Source organism: Carettochelys insculpta, chromosome 1 (assembly GCF_033958435.1).
Source record: "Carettochelys insculpta isolate YL-2023 chromosome 1, ASM3395843v1, whole genome shotgun sequence".
Classification (NCBI taxonomy): Eukaryota; Metazoa; Chordata; order Testudines; family Carettochelyidae; genus Carettochelys; species Carettochelys insculpta.
Genome location: NC_134137.1, coordinates 38,474,043 through 38,493,000, shown reverse-complemented (window position 1 = coordinate 38,493,000; position 18,958 = coordinate 38,474,043). Strand labels below are relative to the sequence as shown.

At 44.6% G+C, this 18,958-nt stretch overlaps 1 protein-coding gene across 1 annotated transcript in view; it reads right to left on the bottom strand.

Moving 5' to 3' along the window:
• DYNC2H1 (dynein cytoplasmic 2 heavy chain 1) overlaps positions 1 to 18,958 on the bottom strand; it is a 346,899-nt gene that overhangs the window by 293,355 nt on the left and 34,586 nt on the right. The window contains exons 14-22 of the mRNA XM_074984721.1: positions 11,492 to 11,644; positions 11,284 to 11,382; positions 7,937 to 8,076; positions 7,625 to 7,853; positions 7,013 to 7,140; positions 5,682 to 5,797; positions 3,980 to 4,107; positions 2,224 to 2,373; positions 371 to 576 (exon numbers count right to left, since the gene is read on the bottom strand). Coding sequence (XP_074840822.1) covers positions 371 to 576; positions 2,224 to 2,373; positions 3,980 to 4,107; positions 5,682 to 5,797; positions 7,013 to 7,140; positions 7,625 to 7,853; positions 7,937 to 8,076; positions 11,284 to 11,382; positions 11,492 to 11,644 — 1,349 coding nt within the window. The remainder of the gene's footprint in view (positions 1 to 370; positions 577 to 2,223; positions 2,374 to 3,979; positions 4,108 to 5,681; positions 5,798 to 7,012; positions 7,141 to 7,624; positions 7,854 to 7,936; positions 8,077 to 11,283; positions 11,383 to 11,491; positions 11,645 to 18,958) is intronic.

Sequence of the window (18,958 nt, the reverse complement as noted above, 5' to 3'; positions counted from 1 at the left end):
AGAAAAGTGTACTAATTTGCTTCTCATAAACTTAAAGGAAAAATTAAATTAACTTGGTTTTTTCTCTACCAGCGGTATGCTATATAGAACCGTATACCATATATTGCACAGATTCAGTTGTTTCAAAGCCTAACAGATCTTCCCAAACTTCTACTATGGAAGTGCCAGTTCAGAAGAGTCAAGTTACATAAAACGATGGAGTAAGACTAAACAATACGTTGAAGAAGATAAACCATCACAATGCAATACAATTAAAATAGAATTTATTAAATTACCTGTAATATTTTCTGACCCACTAAAAACTACAGCTGCATGATTTACTGCACGATACCTGTAAAATAATGTGCTACGTAAAAAGAAACAAACATACATCAGTTTTTTCTTTGTGGTTTCAAGTTCGTCAAACTCAGTTTTCTTTTCCTTTATGGTCTGAGCACTTTTCTCAAGCATATCCGGATGGCCTGTCTCAATGACATCATCACTGGGCTTGAGCTCATCCCAGCGAGCCTTAAACTTTTCTAGTTCTTGAAGATACTCATTAACACGCGACATTACATTTCCTTTCATCATTTCAATCTACAAACCAAAAGAGTTTAAAAAAAATAAAATGTATTCCTGCAGCAATTTATATACACAAAATTATATCTAATCAAGATCAACAAAATCAGCAACATTTCAACTTGTTTTTAAAAGTATTTTATGGTTCCCTTTAAAATATTTCAAAGTTTAATAGAATTTGGTATGGTTATGAAGTTCCTGATCTTATACCATATAATTGTAAATACTAAGTAGCTGAATATACTTTTACTTTTCACTACTTTATCAGCTGCCTTAGGGTGCATCCACACTAGCCAGCTACTTCGAAGTAGTCGGCACAACATCGAAATAGCACGCGTCGCATCTACACGCGCCGTGTGCTATTTCGACGTTGAAATCGACGTTAGGCGGCGAGACATCGAAATCACTATTCCCATCCGAAGATTGGAATAGCATCCTACTTCGACATTCAACGTCGAAGTAGGGTGTGTATAGACGATCCGCGTCCCACTACTTCTAAATAGCAGGGTCCTCCATAGCGGCCATCAGCTGAGGGGTTGAGAGACGCTCTGTCCAGCCTCTGCAGGGCTCTACGGTCACTGCGTGCAGCAGCCCTTAGCCCAGGGCTTTTGGCTGCTGCTACTTCTGCTGCTGCTGCAGCTGGGGGTCCATGCTGCGTGCACAGGGTCTGCAACTGGTTGTCGGCTCTGCGGATCTTGTGCTGTGCAGGCCAAGTGTGTCTAGGAGGCGCCCTTTAAGGGAGCGGCTTGGGGCTTTGCTGGCCCCTTATTTCGACGGGGAGCACTTGTCTGTGTGGACACTCCGCATTTCCTTCCAGGGTGGCTCCTTTCAATGTTCTCCATCGCTACTTCAATGTTGAATGTCAACGACACCAGCCCTGGAGGACATGTAGACGATACACGAAGTAGCCTATTTCAATGTCCTTACGTCGAAATAGGCTACTTTGACGTAGTATGCTAGTGTAGACATAGCCTCAGAGTGATAAAAATGTGAGTATGAAGAAAAACTGTTTATTACAAGTTTTAATGGTAATAAACAGATGACATTAGTCATTTTTAAAACCGTCACAGATTCAAAATCCAGGTGACAGTCATGGAATCAGCAACATAGGAAAATTACTGTTGCTGCATTGAGGCCCATTCACTCCAGCAGTCCACCAGTTTGCTCCAGTCTTGTGCATTGCAAGACTGGGGTTATGACATTTAACAGTTATTTTCATAAAAATTAAAAACATTATGTCATAATATTAATATCAAATATTGTAACATGCTAAAGCTGATAAATATTTATTTAATCTATTATATATATTTCAGTTTGGATAATAATAAGAAACTCATTAAGCAACATATTTAACATAGTCATGATTCTATGGGGAGCTCCTGAACCTGCGCAATATCTTAGCTCACTTCACGGGTACCCTGTAGGAACTCAGAGAGATTCGGGCTTACCACAGTATCATTTGATGCAAGTAATCTTTTCAATAGCTTAGATGTTCTTTTATAAAGCCACTTTATTAAAAAAAAAAAAACGCCATTAACTTGACGCCAATACTAAGTGGCTACACCTTCAGGATTTTCTTAATCCAGGAGAAAAAAAATGTGTCTTCTAAGTAATTCAAAATGAGATCAGCGCATTTGATGGAATCACTGAAACCTTCATTCTCACCTGCTCCTTAATCATAAGTTGATGACTTTCCATCATTAATTCAAATTTGTCCCACATAGCTCTCAAGTTGCTAATAGTGTCTAAGCCTCCACCAGCAACAGTCCGCAAAAGCTTGTTTTTATCTTCAGCTTCTTGAAACATGAGAAAAATCTAAAGTTGAAAATATATTTTATATATGTATGAAAGAATTTCAATAAAACACAACATTTTATGCAACCTTACTTTCAATAAAGACACAATAACCATTTACTGAAAATATTTATATATACATTTACTCTTATATGTAATCCTGTTAACAGTTATCTGAGTAATACACTAGATGAAGGTCAACATGGAAGACAATACAGAGCAATGATAGCAGGTCTTGATCATGAAATATGATCCATACAAGTGAAGGCATATGCCAAAGCAGTCAATTGAACTCCTCAGAGACAGCTATCCACTGAGGTGGATCAAAGCTTTAAAAAATTAATATATCTATGAACACATCAGGCAGCAGAAAAGAAGTTGAGAGCAAATGGGAAATCTATTGATACATTACAAGACTGCACAAATAGTATTGCACAGTTGACAGGGACAGTATTTCTGGGTGGATTATGCAGGCTTAATCCTCTTCAACGGCCACCAACTCCACAAAGCAATTTCTGCAGTATGTAAGCACTCACTTTAAAAGACAAACACACATGCACAGGGGAGCCAACAGACTTTTGGGCATCTAGGCAAGGAGAAGGGGCAATGCCAGAGTCCTAAAAAGGGCGGGGCCTCAGACAGAAGGGCAGCTAGACCTCAGCATCACCCAGAGCATGCTGCACTGCATCCACCCTCGCTGCAATCGCCTCAGAGACAAAAGGAGTGTACCATGTGGGACTCTGGCAACAATTTAAAGGGCCCAGGGTAGTTGCCCCCTGTGCCCCACAAATCAGCAGGCCTGCACGTTCACATGCATGTACATATATTGCTAATCATTACATCCAAAGTTGAATCAATACAGAATTGTCTTACTGAGTCTGCAGACAAAGTGACTGAAATAATAGTGACAAGAGAAGAGTTAAGTGCCCATTCATTGAAATCAGATGGTTGGTGTTGAAGACTAGTAATGACAATTCAGTGTAAATAGTTAATTAATTGGCTACCAATCACTTCATCAGCATCAAATCTATTGCACTTTCTTAGATATAGCAGCAGATATAAAGGGAATGTGATCTTCCCATAGTTTTTATTTTAGTTACTTTTTTAAGTAGCAAAGCCCTACAATCGCATTTGCTTGCTCTCTCTCTTACTCGAAACACTTGGTTCACCTTCCTGGTGAGTTACTGCCCTGCATAAGCACGGTCTGCATAAGAAAACACAGCCACAAGTAGGCCTTCCATTGATTGGTACCTGGTTTAAAAATGCGTCATATTGAAGACACAAGCATTTTTAAAGATTAAGTTAAAATTTAATCACAGACTCTTAACACCTTCCTCTCTCCCATTTTAACAAAGCTAAATTTTACCAATATAGTTTTGAGGTCCTGGAAAACCAGTCTGGTTTTGAATTTGCTGTGCAGTTGAGGTGTGGTGATATGAACCAATACAACATATTGTACAATAAAAGGAAAGATGACACAAGGAAGCAGCAAGAAAATATTTAAGAGCAACAATAAAAATGTTGTAATAAAATCTACTAATAATAATTTGAAAAGTATTTCTGAGCATACTAAAACATGGGTAAACTTTTTGCCTAGATATTTTTCTATGATCGAATAAAACCCTACCTCTGCTTTCTTTTCTTGCAAATTTCTGTACTTTAAATTATCTTCTCCAATTTCATCGACAGTCTGAGGCCTAACTATTAATGCTTCCATGGCATCAGTAAGAAATGAAGAAATATCATGTAGGTGAGCTATGTAAAGAATATTTGAAAACAAATTTATTACAAATAAATGTATCCATTATGTCAGTCATAAAAAGTTAGAAACATCTGTGTACTAGACAGTCACTTGGACAACACAAGAAATGGTCCAGTGGTTACATGATTAACCTGGGACCATGGAGACCACTGCTATACTCTTTATTCCATTAGTCACACTGTACTTCAGTTTTCCAAATGTAATGAATGTGTGGACAGTAGCACTTCCCTACCTCACTCAGCTGTTGTAAAAAATACACACACACACACACACACACACACACACTCTTTAAAAATGTTTTGAAGCACTCATATATTAAAATTATACACATATACACAAACATGCCAAAGATAGATAATTGCACAATAAAGGCAAATAAGAATCACCTTTACACAAATATCTAGACTATAGGTTCAGGCACATAGTCCTTGCTCTCACAGAGCACGTGGGCAGGAAGAAGTGGAAGACTGGCAGACATAATTCTGCCTCCCAAAACTCAACAGCTAACATGGCTGAGCTGTCATAAAATTTGCTACTAATAGAGGCTCACTGCTGAGGCAGTACAGTTTTTGCAGCAAGCTTTACTTAGAGCCGTGTTTGAGGATACATTTTAGCCCATAGTAAGATGCTACTCATGATGAGTCAGCTTGGAATAATTGAAAATTACACCCATTATTGAAGTGTCCAGGAGGGCAAATAAGCCATGCCAGACTATGTCATTGCAAACTACAGTAAGATAGCAGCTTGGGTCTGTGGACAACCTAACAGCTGAATGATACTTTGGCAATTAAAATACAAACCTCATCTAGTCAGTATTACAGACTTCGTAAATCCAAACAGACTTCCAGGCTAGACTGGGCTTTAAGGTACAGTTCTAAGTATTTAGTGATGTGTAAGCAGCACTGCCCCCAAGAGTAACACCACTACATTCTGCGCCTCTGAGAAATCCCTCTGAGACACAGTTAACTCCCACTTCTTTCTTGGTCCATGGTGATCAGGGCTATCCTTATCTATATGCAGGATATGCAGTTGCATAGGGCAACCAAAATTTGAGGCACCACTGAGTCCTAATGTCCACGCACTTGCTCTTCCTATGCCTGTTCTGTGGCTCTGCTTTCTCCAAATAAGATGTAATTAACTTAAAAGTGAAGAAGCCTTCCAGACCTATCAGCAGATATTGAGCCTATGAAAGAACCATTCAAGTGGTAATAAAGGTATTTAACAGGCATTTGCCAACCCCAGGTATATAGGATCACTTTTTGAATTTACTGTTTTAGTCTACATGACCTTAATTTAAAATCTGCCTTGAAAATATTTCATTACCATGTTGCTAAAAGATTATAAAATCACATCTCAAAAAATCATCATATCCACCCCCCTACAGCTGTGGTTGGACACAGAAGCACCAGTTTAAGAGTCCTGCGTAGGGCCCCAAAAATCATAAGGTTTTTGTGTCAGTCCCTTAATGGAAAACTAAAAACATATTAATTTTGCTCCAAAACAGAACAAAGGCAAATGTAAAAAAAATCCCACCAACCAGCAACCATTGTTTCTCTAAATTATTTACCTTGTATGGACTTTCTTAAAGATAGGACAAGAACATCATACAGCTTCTGAATAAGATCATCAATCACACTCTTCACAGGATTGCAATTGACAATTAAGCAATCTATCTTGATGGTGCTTCAAGAGTTAATGTGACAGATTACAAAAAAAAACACAAAAAATAAAAAATTAGAGGCACAATTCTCATAGTACACATATAATAAATTTAAAAACTGTAATTTCAATGTGTTATAAATTATCTTTAGTATTTTCACAGTTTTACCATTTAATATTTTAGTTAAAAAATTGTTCCTCTAGAAGTGCACAAATAAAATGTGACTTATTGAATGCAAATGTAATTATGTTCAAATTTTACGATCACTTTATATAAAATTTTACTGGAAACAATTACAAGCCAAGACCCTGACCCTGCAAATACCTATGCATGTACCTTTTTTGTAAAAGAAAAAAAGAGAGCAATATTCAGATGGCTTGCACCCCCTACCCCCGAAATGAATCCCATTGCTGGGAATGTCGAGGTTCCAATACTCAGTACCGGCAAGTCTCAGCCCAGAAAAAGCACTGCCTTTATATATGAAAATGTCACTAAAAACAAAAGGGACTATTACACATGAATAAAGTACATTCTTAAGTACTGGCAGGTTTGGGACTTCAGATCCTGATCTTGCAATAATAGTTACTAACCCAGACTTCTGTATTCATAGCATATATCAAAATGGGATCGAGGCCTAAAGGCCTAAAAATACTTAGACACATGATTGGTTAGGTTCATAAGTGTTTGCAAAGTCAGGCTCTAAAGCAGGCGTGTCCAACCCGCGGCCCTGGACAGGTAGTAATGCAGCCCCACAAGATCGTAAACTTTTAACATTATTATGTGATTTATACACATTAACTATATTATATATTTTATATGCAGCCCAAGACAATTCCTCTTCACTCAATGCAGCCCAGGCAAGCCAAAAGGTTGGACACCCATGCTCTAAAGGCCCCAAGTACTTATTACTTGGAACAATACTTAGTGAATTCAACTGTTAAGAGCTGTAACCACTATGCCAGGTATATGTGTTGGATCCGGCCTTAATCTATAAAGATCAGACTCAATTCTCAAGAAGACAGTAGGAGTTGTATTTGATTCAAAGTGATAAATTTCTGTTACACTAATCTGAAGAATGAGGAATTTAAAAAATTATAAAGGCAGGCAAACATTAAAAAGCAGTGCTGACGTTCTGCCTATTTTTTCATGTAAAAAGTACTTCTCTATTATGCCATTTATACAGTGACTGACCAGTGAGAGACCATTGTTCCCTTAAAAAAAAATTTGGTAAACTGTACCTTGGTAGGCGTTCTGCTTCTTTCCCCTTCCCTTTTAATGCTTTAAAGTTTTTTTCCCAGTCTTGTTCACTAGAAAGATGTTTTTTGACTAGCATTTCCATATCTACTTGTCCAATTATTATCCATTCCTTTTCAACATTGTATTTTATAAGGAGAAAGTAAATATTATGGTAAGATTATGAAGCTTTACTCAACATTAATATTAATATTAATAAAAGATTAATCTATGTTTATGTTCTTAATCTATCACTTTTCAAAATATTTTCAACCCTTCAATCCTAAATCAGGACCAGAATGTACACAGACCAACACAAATCAACATTCCTTATCTTCTAAAATGATCCATCCCTGAAAATTATTGTAATTATGTCTAAAACAAAAAGTCTGAGTCAATCAAAATACTTTAACAGCAACAAAGGGTCCTGTGGCACCTTACAGACTACCAGAAAAGTTTTGAGCATGAGCTTTCGTGAGCACAGACTGAGTCTGTGCTCACGAAAGCTCATGCTCAAAACTTTTCTGGTAGTCTGTAAGGTGCCACAGGACCCTTCATTGCTGTTACAGATCCAGACTAACACGGCTACCCCTCCGATACTCAAAATATTTATACACCTTAAACTGGCTGGAAACTTCTGACAGCCTTCTGAACAAATCCTCTGCTTTATTGAATGTGGTCAGAAATCCACTTGCATTTCTTTCAGTCATAACAGTAAAGATGGACTCCTCTTCTGTTTCACTCACTCCTCTAAACTGATTTGGAATGGAGATGAATCTCTTCATTTCTCTGTAATATCTAGCTCGTACTTCTTCAAAAGGAGGTTTGAATTGTAATCTGCCCTGTCTAGAAAGTGAAACAAGCAATATAAAATTCATATTTTAAACAATCTGCAGTCACAATATTTTAACAGTAGGAAGATGTCTTACTTATAAGTTAAATCAATATTTATTTCTGGTAGATTCTCATTGAGTGCCTCCAAACCCATTTGATATTGATGTTCCAGAGCTTTGTAGAGCTGATGATTCCAGTGTTGTCTCCATGCTTTCATATCACAGGGAAGGAAACCCTAAAATGTAATAACATTTACTTAACTTACACATCTTTCCTCAGTGAATAATTTGGCTGTGAAACTCAATGCCACAAGCTGTCATTGAACCCAGGAACTTAGTAAGATTCTTAGAGGGACTAGATGTTGATATGGATAATAAAACAACTGTTATAACATTTAATGCAAACATAGAGTTTTGTTAGAGATAAAAAAAAGTTGGTGCTCCAGCACTTAACACAAACTCTATCACGTGACAGGATAAGATCTTTATGAAAACAGATTATCCCACATTCGTCTTCTATGAAGTGCCTGCACCTTCCTCTGAAGCATCTTGTACTGTTGGGCTACGGTTGCACTAGAAAGTTTTGCTGACAAAACCCTGGTATTGTTGACAAAACTGGTGGAATGTCCACACACAAAATATGTTTTGTTGACAATTTGTCAACAAAACTCAGCACTTTCACCAGTGTTCTGCCTCTTAGCCATGTGGCATAAAACTCTTGTCAACAAAAAAACTGAATGGATGCTCTGGGTGGTCTTCTCTCAATGGGGCATCCAGAATAATGAGCAGAGAGAGCAGCCGAGCAGTCCAACCACTCTGCCAACAGAGCAGAACGCTCTCCCATTTGTCTTTTGTGTGTGGCCGCACTCTGTCGACAGAAGTTTTGTCAGGAAATCTCTTCCAACAGTGACTTCTGTCAACAGATCCCTGTAGTATAACCACAGTCCAGGTGTGAGGAATGCCCTTGAACTAAAGCCTTGAGAAGAGTTCTTCCAAAGCTCTACAATCACTGCATCAATTAAGAAATCAATTTAATACTATGTAAGATAATGTTTAAGAGGCAATCCTGTTTAAGTCCCCCTTTAAAGAGAAATACTAATGTGCTACAAGTTGCATTCTAGTAGTCTACCAAACTAACAGGGTGAGTTTAACAAGGAAAGTTGTTGATAGAAAATGATGACATAGTAACTCATTTTTCTGCTGCACAACTACTCTACCCAGATGTAATAAATGGGAAGTAGTGAACAGTAATCCACAAAAGTGCAAGGAGAAGACAAAGCAGAACTGTAATTATTATTACAGCAGAATCGGACGCTCCACCCACATGAAGCAAGAGCTTTGTAACTTTAAGGAATTTCTTTCAGCACCTTTCCACTAAAAAACAGTTCTGCAGAGGAATGGAAACTCACTTTGCAAACCTTCTTTGGATGAGGCTCAAAGTATTTCTTCTCACAATGCAATTAAGTACATTATAAAGAGAACCTGAAGCCTTTCCAGGCAAGGTTTCCTGTATGCATAACACATCACAATTTTAATATCTAGCCTTCATAGAAACCCTACAACTCTGCATTTTGGATGGAATAATATGAAAAGTGGAAACTAGTGTATACACACTATATGCTTTAGAGCTTTAGGAATGCCAGCTTATGTCACGATCTTTTCAGGAGAATGCCAAGATTTTGAACAAATGATGGGAGAATTATTTCCCAGGAACTGTGGAAAGAAGAATACATGTGGGCAGAAAGGCTTCTGGAGCAGTAAGACATTTTCTCATAACAAAAGCAGTCTAACTCTTACATAGATAATTGAGCTAATTTCAAAACTTATCTTTTGGATGTAATGACAAATAAAAAAAGCTGCCTTGAATTTATCTAAACTATCAGTCTGGTTAATTTTGATATAGGATACTCAATTGGGGAGTTTGATATGGCCATTACACCATTATCCTGTTATGATGTTTAGTTGTAGGGCCCTCACCAAATATCCTAGTGCAGCTGAGATCATCTTCTAGTGCAGCTGAGATCATCAAAACTTTCTGATTATTATTATTACTACTTATTGGCATTATGGTAGCATATAGCTGCCAGGACTCCACTATTCCGGACACTTTACAAACAAGAAATAGGCCTTTCCTCAGAAAGGTTTCTGCATCTTTTCATACCAGAAACAAAAACTTGTCCATATCTATAAAGTCAATTTCCTGCATGACTTCTATCTGGATATCAAAATCTGCCAGAGAAGACCAGGAACTTGAACCCACGTCGCTAATGCTCAGTTATTAGACCATCGTTCCTTTTTTGTCAAATGCTTCAAATTAAATTTATAAAATAAAGTGATGCTGAAAAAATACCAATTTGTCCCACCACTAGGGGAAGAATTTCAGGTGGGCTGAGTTGAACCTTAATTCTGGAGCTTGCATCATCAACACTTGACTATCTCTGAATAACAAAGATGGGAGGCATTTAAATACTACAAAATAGCACGCAAACAGCTTCTACAAAACCAGTTAAATTATTATACTTGAAAAAAAAACTGACTTCAAGATAAAATTGCAAAGCTTTAAGCACTGATTTTATAAAAAATAATTACGGAATAGAAATAATAGCAGAACATAAGCAGAATCAAAATTGTACTTCGTTTATATAAGAGGTTCTCACACTGTGGGTTGGGGCCCACAACTGGGTCCTGAGCCTATTTTAATTGGACAGCCAGGGCCAGTGTTAGACTTGCTGTACATCAGGGTTGAAGCCTGACCCCCACCGTCCTAGGCTGAACCTTAAGTCCAAGGACTTCAGCCTAAGTCAGTGGGACTCCAGCCCCACACTGCCTCCCCTGCCTGAGACCATGTGGTAATTTTTGTTGTCAGAATGCAATCACAGTGCAATGAAGTTTGAGAACTGCTGTTGTTTTGTTTTGCGGAGAGGGTTTACTATTATTATTCATACTGTGCAAGTCAGGAGCTGGTGACAGACAGCGAAAATAAAGAAAACACAAGGAAAATACAAAGTGAACTTTTCCTTTGCCTATTCTGTGAATATCTGACTACAGTATCCCAGGTTTGCATTAGAAATGCTGAGGACATCACAACCATATATAAAGGTATAATCCCATAACTGCTGATGGCAATAGAAAAACTCCCATTAACTTAAACAGTACCACAAAAGAGATTTCCTTGTTTTGGTGTAGGTGGTAGCAGTGTCACCAATTCTAATTGTGAAAATATGGTACTATATACTCAGGACTTCTCAGGTAAGGAAGGTAAAAAGTAAATACACATCTAATTTTAAAGTTCATACACATACACTATGCTGCCTTGGTATCTTAGGTTTTTAGAACAAAAGCTCTGTAGTTCTCGTTTGCATTTTTATTATTAATTTTTCTTTGTTAAAGAAAATTCTATTTAAAATTACTTCATAGCCTACAATACAACAGCAAAACCCTGCCTGTGACTGAAGGCTAGCGAAACCAGTTCTAAGTTCCTGTAGTCCATCCTTCCAACGTTGCTGCTGCCGCAGTAGATCAATATTCATGAGAACTACAACCTGTTAAAAAAAAATTGAAAATTGTGAAATATTGTATTATCATCATCAACTAAAATGGAAGAAAGCACATTACACAAAATATTACTTCAGTTTCACCATTAAAATGTACCTTCTCAATGAAGTTAGTATGCCACTTTCTTAGTTTTCTGTTTTCAGTGGAAAGCCGCTCAGCAGCAGCTTGAAGTTTTTTAATATATGCTTCCAATTCTTTAGGGTTATCCCATGTTATCTGAGTCTTTCCCCCAGAGCCAACTTTTGAATGCTGGAGGAAAAATAAAAAAGCAAATGTTACAAAGTTTAATGACAAACACAGAGCTAAATTAACAGTTTGCAATCCAGCCCTTAGTAAGCAGCAGCTTCAGAAGGAGATTGTGACTTTGAGTCCACCTCCCTATTTTCTGACTGCTCCAGGAAGCAGTATATTGTTGCAGCATATGCTCCATAACAAGCCAGTGTCACTAAAGCAGGGAGTAGGTTAAGTGCGGGGAGGAATTAAAGCTCTGCCTACACTGCAACAGCCTGGCAGAGACCACAACTGACCAGCTGTTGGGGGACTTCTTGGGAGAGTGTTTTGCAGCACAGCCCCACCACTCCTAAGTCACTGCTTCTGACCCACACTGGGCAAAGGGCAGCCTCATCCCCCACAGTGTGAGGCTATGGTGAGGGGCACTTGATTTCACCATATCCTGCCAAAATCAACCACTCTTGTAGCCACATCCCCCACACCTCTCCCCAGTATGAGGATATGCTGAGGAACAGCTTGATTTCCCCCACCCCCACTCCCACCCATAGCCATCACTCCTGCCCCATGCTGAGAAAGGGGCAGTCCCATCCACCACACTCACCATGAGGCTACAGTGAGGGGCAGCTTGATACCACCAGCACCTTCCCTACAGCCATGACTCCTGTCCCACACTGGCCAAGGGGCATCCCCATCCCTCCCCTCCCCAGGTAAAGTTACAGCAAGGAGGCAGTTAGATATCACTCCCTCTCTTACCCACAGAGACCACTCATGCCCCACACCGAACAAGGGGCAGCTCCAGCCCCCAAAGAGAGGCTACAATGAGGGACAGCAGCAGGGGATGAGGTGTATCCATGATGATACTTCCCACCCTCCCCCGCTTGCACCCTGCACAGTGGAGGCAACTTCATGGACTTGAGAGAGACCACAGGAGCATATGCAGCAAAAGTAGTGCAGGGTGAGAGAGCTGTGGAGGCGAGAGGGGGCACCTGCCCCAGAGCTCACTACTGCACCGGGGAGAGGGTTGGTGGGAGCCCTCCTCTTTGTCCCTAGCCCCAGGGTACCCTGGCTACAGCATAAGCTCCTCATTCCTGGCCCTGCTCCACCCCAGATCCTGCATTCAAACTCCCCTCCAGAATCTGCATCCCTCTAACAGACAAACTCTCACCTAGGGGGGGAAGGAGTTTGGATGGGATAGGAGTATGGGTTCTGGGCACCACCAGCATTTCTGCAAACCTACTGCCCCCGCAGCCCAGGGAAGGGGGTCCATAATGGGTTGAAGACACCTTTGAACCCTCCAGTCCTGGGCCATTCTCAGAGCTGGAGAGACTTCCAGACAACCGTGGAAGACTAAATTGCAATAGCTTCCCAAGGCTCGTCCTGTGAGCCACAGCAGTCTCCATTCTCCATAGCATGATATACTGTGTCCCCACCAAAATGTGTCCCTTCTGCTGCCAGCTCTATTAGCTAAGCCAGGACCCGTGAGGAGTTCTCTCGAGTCTGCCTTTGACAGTATTTGCACCAGCGAAACCTTCCTCAGCTACATATGAGCTTTCAGAGCTTCTTTACAGCGCTCAGATCCTTTTCAAAGCATGAAGAGTCCCATGCAGAACAGAGGATCAATATCAGACTATAACCAGAAAACACTGACATGGCATGATGTAGTAAACACTTGCCAAAAATTAAAGTACAGAAACAACAAAAATAGAGGGAAAAGTTCTAATCATCCCCTTATAGTAATCTCAAGTGTTATCTGTACAATGCTTTGTTAAACAAATTCAGACAGTAAAGTTGTAAAGTGATGATGTCCCTTTAAAGTAGGGAATGGGAGGGGGAAAAAAAACTCAATGTCTCAAATTTGGACACTTTCTAAAAATCTTTCTATTCAAACTCATTAAAATAACCTTCTAGTACTTCTTTTTTTGAAGAAAAAAAAAGGCACGAGCATCTTCTTAAATGAATGTTAAACCAACACCTCATTCACAAAACAATAACAATTCATGTATTGGATCTTGAACACATAGTAACAAATAATATCCACAAAAGTGAAAAAAACAAGGCTAAAAGGACATGCAGAAGATATATTTTATTTATTTAATATGTGTTAAAGATACACCATCCATCCTCTGGGCATACGTTCATAAAAATGAAAATGATATATGTGATTTTCAAGATGCAACAAATTAGACTTTTACCTCAATTTGGTCCTTACAGCCATCACAGAATCATAGGGTTGGAAGAGACCTCAGGAAGTCACCGTCTCTAGCCCCCTGCTCAAAGTAGGACAAATCCCAACTAAATCATCCCAGTCAGTGCTTTGTCAAGCCAGGAATTAAAGACCCCTTGGGATATTCTATCACCTACCTAGGTAATCCACTCCAGAGCTTCACCACTCTCCTAGTGAAATATTTTTTCCTAATATCTAACCTAGACCACACTACCACCACAACTTGAGACCACTGCTCTTTTTTCTGTCATCCGTCACCACTGACAACAGCCCCTCTACATCCTTTTGGGAACCCCCTCCAGGTAGTTGAAAACTACTATCAAATCCACACTCATTCTTCTCTTCTGTAGATTAGATAAAACCAAATCCCCCAGCTTCTCCTCATAAGTCCAGATCCCTAATAATTTTTGTCACCCTCCGCTTTCCAGCATGTCCACATCCTTTCTGCAATGAAGGGCCCAGAACTGGACACAATACTCCAGTTGTGGTCTCACCAGTGCCAAGGGGAATAATCACTTTCCGAGATCTGCAATGCTTCTACTAATGCATTCCTGTATGCCACTAGTCTTCTTGACTACAAGGGCATACTATTTACTCATATCCCACTTCTCATCCACTGTAATCCTCAGGTCTTTTTCCTGCAGAAATGCTGCTTAGCCTGTCAGTTCCCAGCCTGTGTCAGTGCTTGGGATTCCTCCATCCTAAGTGCAGGACACTGTACTTGACCTTGTTGAACCTCATCACACTTCCTTTGGCCCAGTCCTACAACTTGTCTAGGTTTCTCTATACCCTATCCATACCCCACAGCATAAAAACCTCCCCCACCTCTTTTAGCATCACCTGCACATTTGCTGAGGACGCAATCCATCCCCTCATCTAGATCATTAATAAGGATATTGAACAAAACTGTTCCCTCCACATCACACATTGGCTACGTCTACACTAGCACATTACGTCGAAGTAGCCTATTTCGAAGTAAGAACATCGAAATAGGCTACTTTGACGCATATCATCTACACGTCCTCCAGGGCTGGCAACGTCGACATTCAACATCGAAGTAGCGACAGGGAACGTCGAAAAGAGCCACACAAGCACCCTCTTTCGAAATAAGGGGCCAGGAGAGACCGCGGACCGGGTCACAGAGCACACTAGCCCTTCCAGGGCAGCTGCAAGCCGCTCCTTTAAAAGGCCCCTCCCAGACACACCCGGTCTGTACAGCACGAGGTCTGCAGAGCAATAGCCACTCTCTCACAGACCAAGTCACAGCACATATGGACACCCAGCAGCAGCTGCAGCAACAGCAGCAGGAAGCGGAGGCCCTCCAGGTAGTCATCCAGGGGGCAAGCACCCTGCTAGGTGCTGCCCGGGAGGCCGCCCAGTGGCTCCTGCCAGAGGAGCCCACCCCAGAGGCAGACGGGGATGCCCCTGACCACCGGGCTCCCCTCTTCCTCCCTCGCCGGCTGCTCCCCAGCCTCTGGAGCTACCCCACCAGCTCCGACTGGTGGGAACAGCTCGTCATGCGGGACTGGGACGATGATATGTGGCTCCGGAACTTCCACATGCGCCGGCAGACCTTTCTTGAGCTCTGCCAGTGGCTCACCCCAGCACTGAGGCACCACGACACCCGGATGCGGTGCGCCCTCCCCGTCGAGAGGAGGGTCGCAATAGCCATTTGGAAGCTGGCCACTCCACACAGCTACCGCTCCGTGGGACACCAGTTTGGAGTGGGAAAGGCCACGGTAGGGGTCATCGTCATGGAGGTAAGGAGTCTCGGGCACGCACCCACTGGGGAATGAGGGGGCCGGGGGTGGGCTTAGGGAGGGAGGGACGGGGGAGGAGGGAGGGGCCGGGGGTGGGGCTGGAAAGGGAGGGGTACCAGGGAGGGATGGGCTGGGCAAGTGGGGTACCCGGGGAGGTGCCTGGGAGGGGGGCCTGAGGGAAGGGCCCCGGGGCACCCTACACAACCTCATGGGCACCTGTGTTCCCTCCTGACAGGTGGTCCGTGTGCTTAACGCCATGTTGCTCCAAAGAGTCGTCCGACTCAGGGACCTGGACGCAGCCGTCGCCAGATTCGCCTCCATGGGGTTCCCTAACTGCTTCGGGGCCCTGTATGGGACCCACATCCCCATCCGCACCCTGGACCACAGCGGAGGAAGATACATCAACTGCAGGGGCTACCACTGCAGGCCATGGTGGACAGTCGGGGCCACTTCCAGGACGTGTACGTGGGCTGGCCTGGCTGCACACACGATGCCCGTGTTTTTAGGAACTCGGGCCTGTGCCACCGGCTGGAGGTGGAGACCTACATCCCCCAGAGGGAGATCCCTCTGGGGGACATCACCGTGCCCCTCTGCCTCGTGGCGGACGCGGCCTACCCGCTCCAGCCCTGGCTCATGCGCCCGTACACCGGCCACCTCAACGCCAGCCAGGAGCAGTTCAATGCCTGCCTGAACCACACCCACCAGGTGGTGGAGAGAACATTTGGCCATCTGAAGGGCCGCTGGAGGTGCCTCCTTGACCAACTGGACGTCAGCCTCCAAAACATCCCCCAGGTTGTGGGCGCGTGCTGCACACTCCACAACATCGTTGAGAGCAAGGGGGAGGCTTTCGTCCAGGGGTGGGCAGTCAACACCGGCACAGGCTTCCCCCAGCCAGCCACCGCACCCAGCCACCAAGCCCACCATGAGGGGATACAGGTCCGCGAGGCCCTGTGGGCCCACTTCGATGAGGGAGACCCCTGAGCACCTCCCTGGCCTTCCCCAGAAGACCCCCCCACACACACAGCCCACAATGCCCGCACACCACCCCCAACACCCGCACGCCACCCCCCCAAAAAGCACACGACTCCAGCTTTTTGGAAAATAAAACTTTTTTTTTTTAAACTGGATAACTTGTTTGATTAAACAAAGAAACTGCAACTAATCTACAAAAGGGGGACAACTATATACAAAAAGAGGGACAACTATGAACATGGGCCAACAGCCGAGCCATCCGCCGGGCCCCATCAGTCCGGGGTGGGGGTAGAGGGGTGCGAGCCACGGTCCCCGGCATGGCCGGCTGGGGGCTGGGAGGACCGGCAGGTAGGGCCGGGATGCCTCCACTGGCCTGTCTTCAGCCCCAGTGGGCTCTGTGGAGCTTGCCGGTGGTGAGGCGGGTGGGGCGGCAGGCGGGGCAGCAGGCGGCAAGGTGGGTGGAGCGGTGGGGAGGGCGGCCCGGGGGGCAGCGGGGGGCAGAAGCCGAGAGACGGCCTCCCGGATCGACTCAGCTATGTCCCTGAAAACCCCCTAAAGTCCTCCCACGCCACCCACCGCCAGGTGGACTCCTCCTGCTCGAAGAGGAGTCTTTCCTCCGCCACCTCCGTCTCCCGCCGGAAAGCTGCCAGCAGCTGAGGGTTCACCAGGGCCATCCCCAGAGTCCGGCGGTGGCGGGACCGTCCTGCTGGCCTTGGGGGTGTCTCCGGCTGCTGGCGGTGGCTGGCCTCCGGTGGGCTGTCGGGGACAATGGACGGTGCCTGGCTGCCTGGGGCGTCCGATGCTGCAGCTGGAGAGAGGGAGGAGAAGGGTGTTAGTCCAGTGCCCTGGCCCATGACCCGTTCTCCCTGCCCCTTCTTGGGTGCTGGGTCTCTGTCCCCGTCAGTGGGTTTGATGTCCCTGTTGGCTGTCGCCATGGCATTGTCCCCCCGCCCCCGGGGTCAAGACTGAGTTCTGTCCATGGGTACAGGTGCTGACGGGCGCTGATGGTCATGCCACCGTCCTGGGACTATCCTGTGGCTGGGCATTCGTGGGTTGGGGTCCGCTGGGGGTGTGTGAGGTTCCCGGTCATGGCTGGTGCCCCACGGGTGTGTGCTCTGTGGGGTACGTACCTGACTGTCCATTGCCGCGGTCGGAGGAAGCCTGGTGGGCGGATGCCCGGCTGGCGCTCCAGGAAGGGAGGTCAATGAGGAGCCCCGCCTCCTCGCTGCTGGACCCCTCCTCCGCTGTCCCGAGGGGGGGCTTCTCGGATGGGCCCCAGGGTGCGGGGCTGGACTCCGGGCCGGACTCCGGCTCTGAGGTCTGCTGGGGCTCATCAGCCGTGATGTCAAGGGTGGCCGGGGGGAGGAGGTGTCCCGGGGGCCCAGGATGGCCCTGAGCTCCCTGTAATAGGGGCAAGTGGTGGGCTCAGCCCCAGACCGCCTGGCCGAGTCCCAGGCTCAGGTGTACCCCTGCCGCAGCTCCTTCACTTTACTCCAGACATGATCCGGAGTGCGAGCAGCGAGACCCTGGGCAGCCAGGCCCTCGGCCAGTCGGGCGAACGCTTCTGCGTTCCGCCTCTTGCTCCCCATCACGTGGAGCACCTCCTCCTCGCCCCAGAGCCCCAGCAGGTCTCGGAGCTCGGCCTCCAACCAGGAGGGGCCCCATGTCCTTTTGGCCCCCCGCCTGGCTGCTGGGGGTGCCTGGGTCCCCTCAGGAGGGGAGCCCTGGGGGTGCTCAGGGGGCTGGCTGGAGGCCATGGGTAAAGGCAGCGGGGATTGGGGCCTGTGAGAAGCGTGCAGGGCTAGCACATGCCTGTGCTGCTGCCTGCACGCTCTCAGCTTCCTACCACAGGAAATCTGGGTCGGTGGTGCCTTTAAGGCTGCTGCACGCGGCAATCATAGAGCCCTGCAGGGGCTGGAGAGAGTGTCTCTCAACCCCTCAGCTGATGGCTGCCATGGAGGACCCCGCAATTTCAAAGTAGCAGGACGTGGATCGTCTACACACACCCTACTTCAATGTTCAACGTCGAAGTAGGGTGCTATTCCCATTCTCAGATGGGAATGGCGACTTTGACGTCTCGCTGCCTAACGTCGATTTCAACGTCAAAATAGCACCCAGCGCGTGTAGACGCGACGGGTGCTATTTCGACGTTGGGCTGGCTACTTCGAAGTCGCCAGCTAGTGTAGACGCACCCATTAAGCTAAATCTTTGGTAACTATATAGACCTTACAGAATGCTTTAAAAGGTAACAAACTCAGGCAATTTTGACCTTGCAGGAAGAGCACTCATGACTCCTTCAAAAAGAGTAATCTGCAGCCAGCCACAATACGTTCAAGTCTGAGACCTGTCCTCAGTTTATCTTAATATCATTGTGGC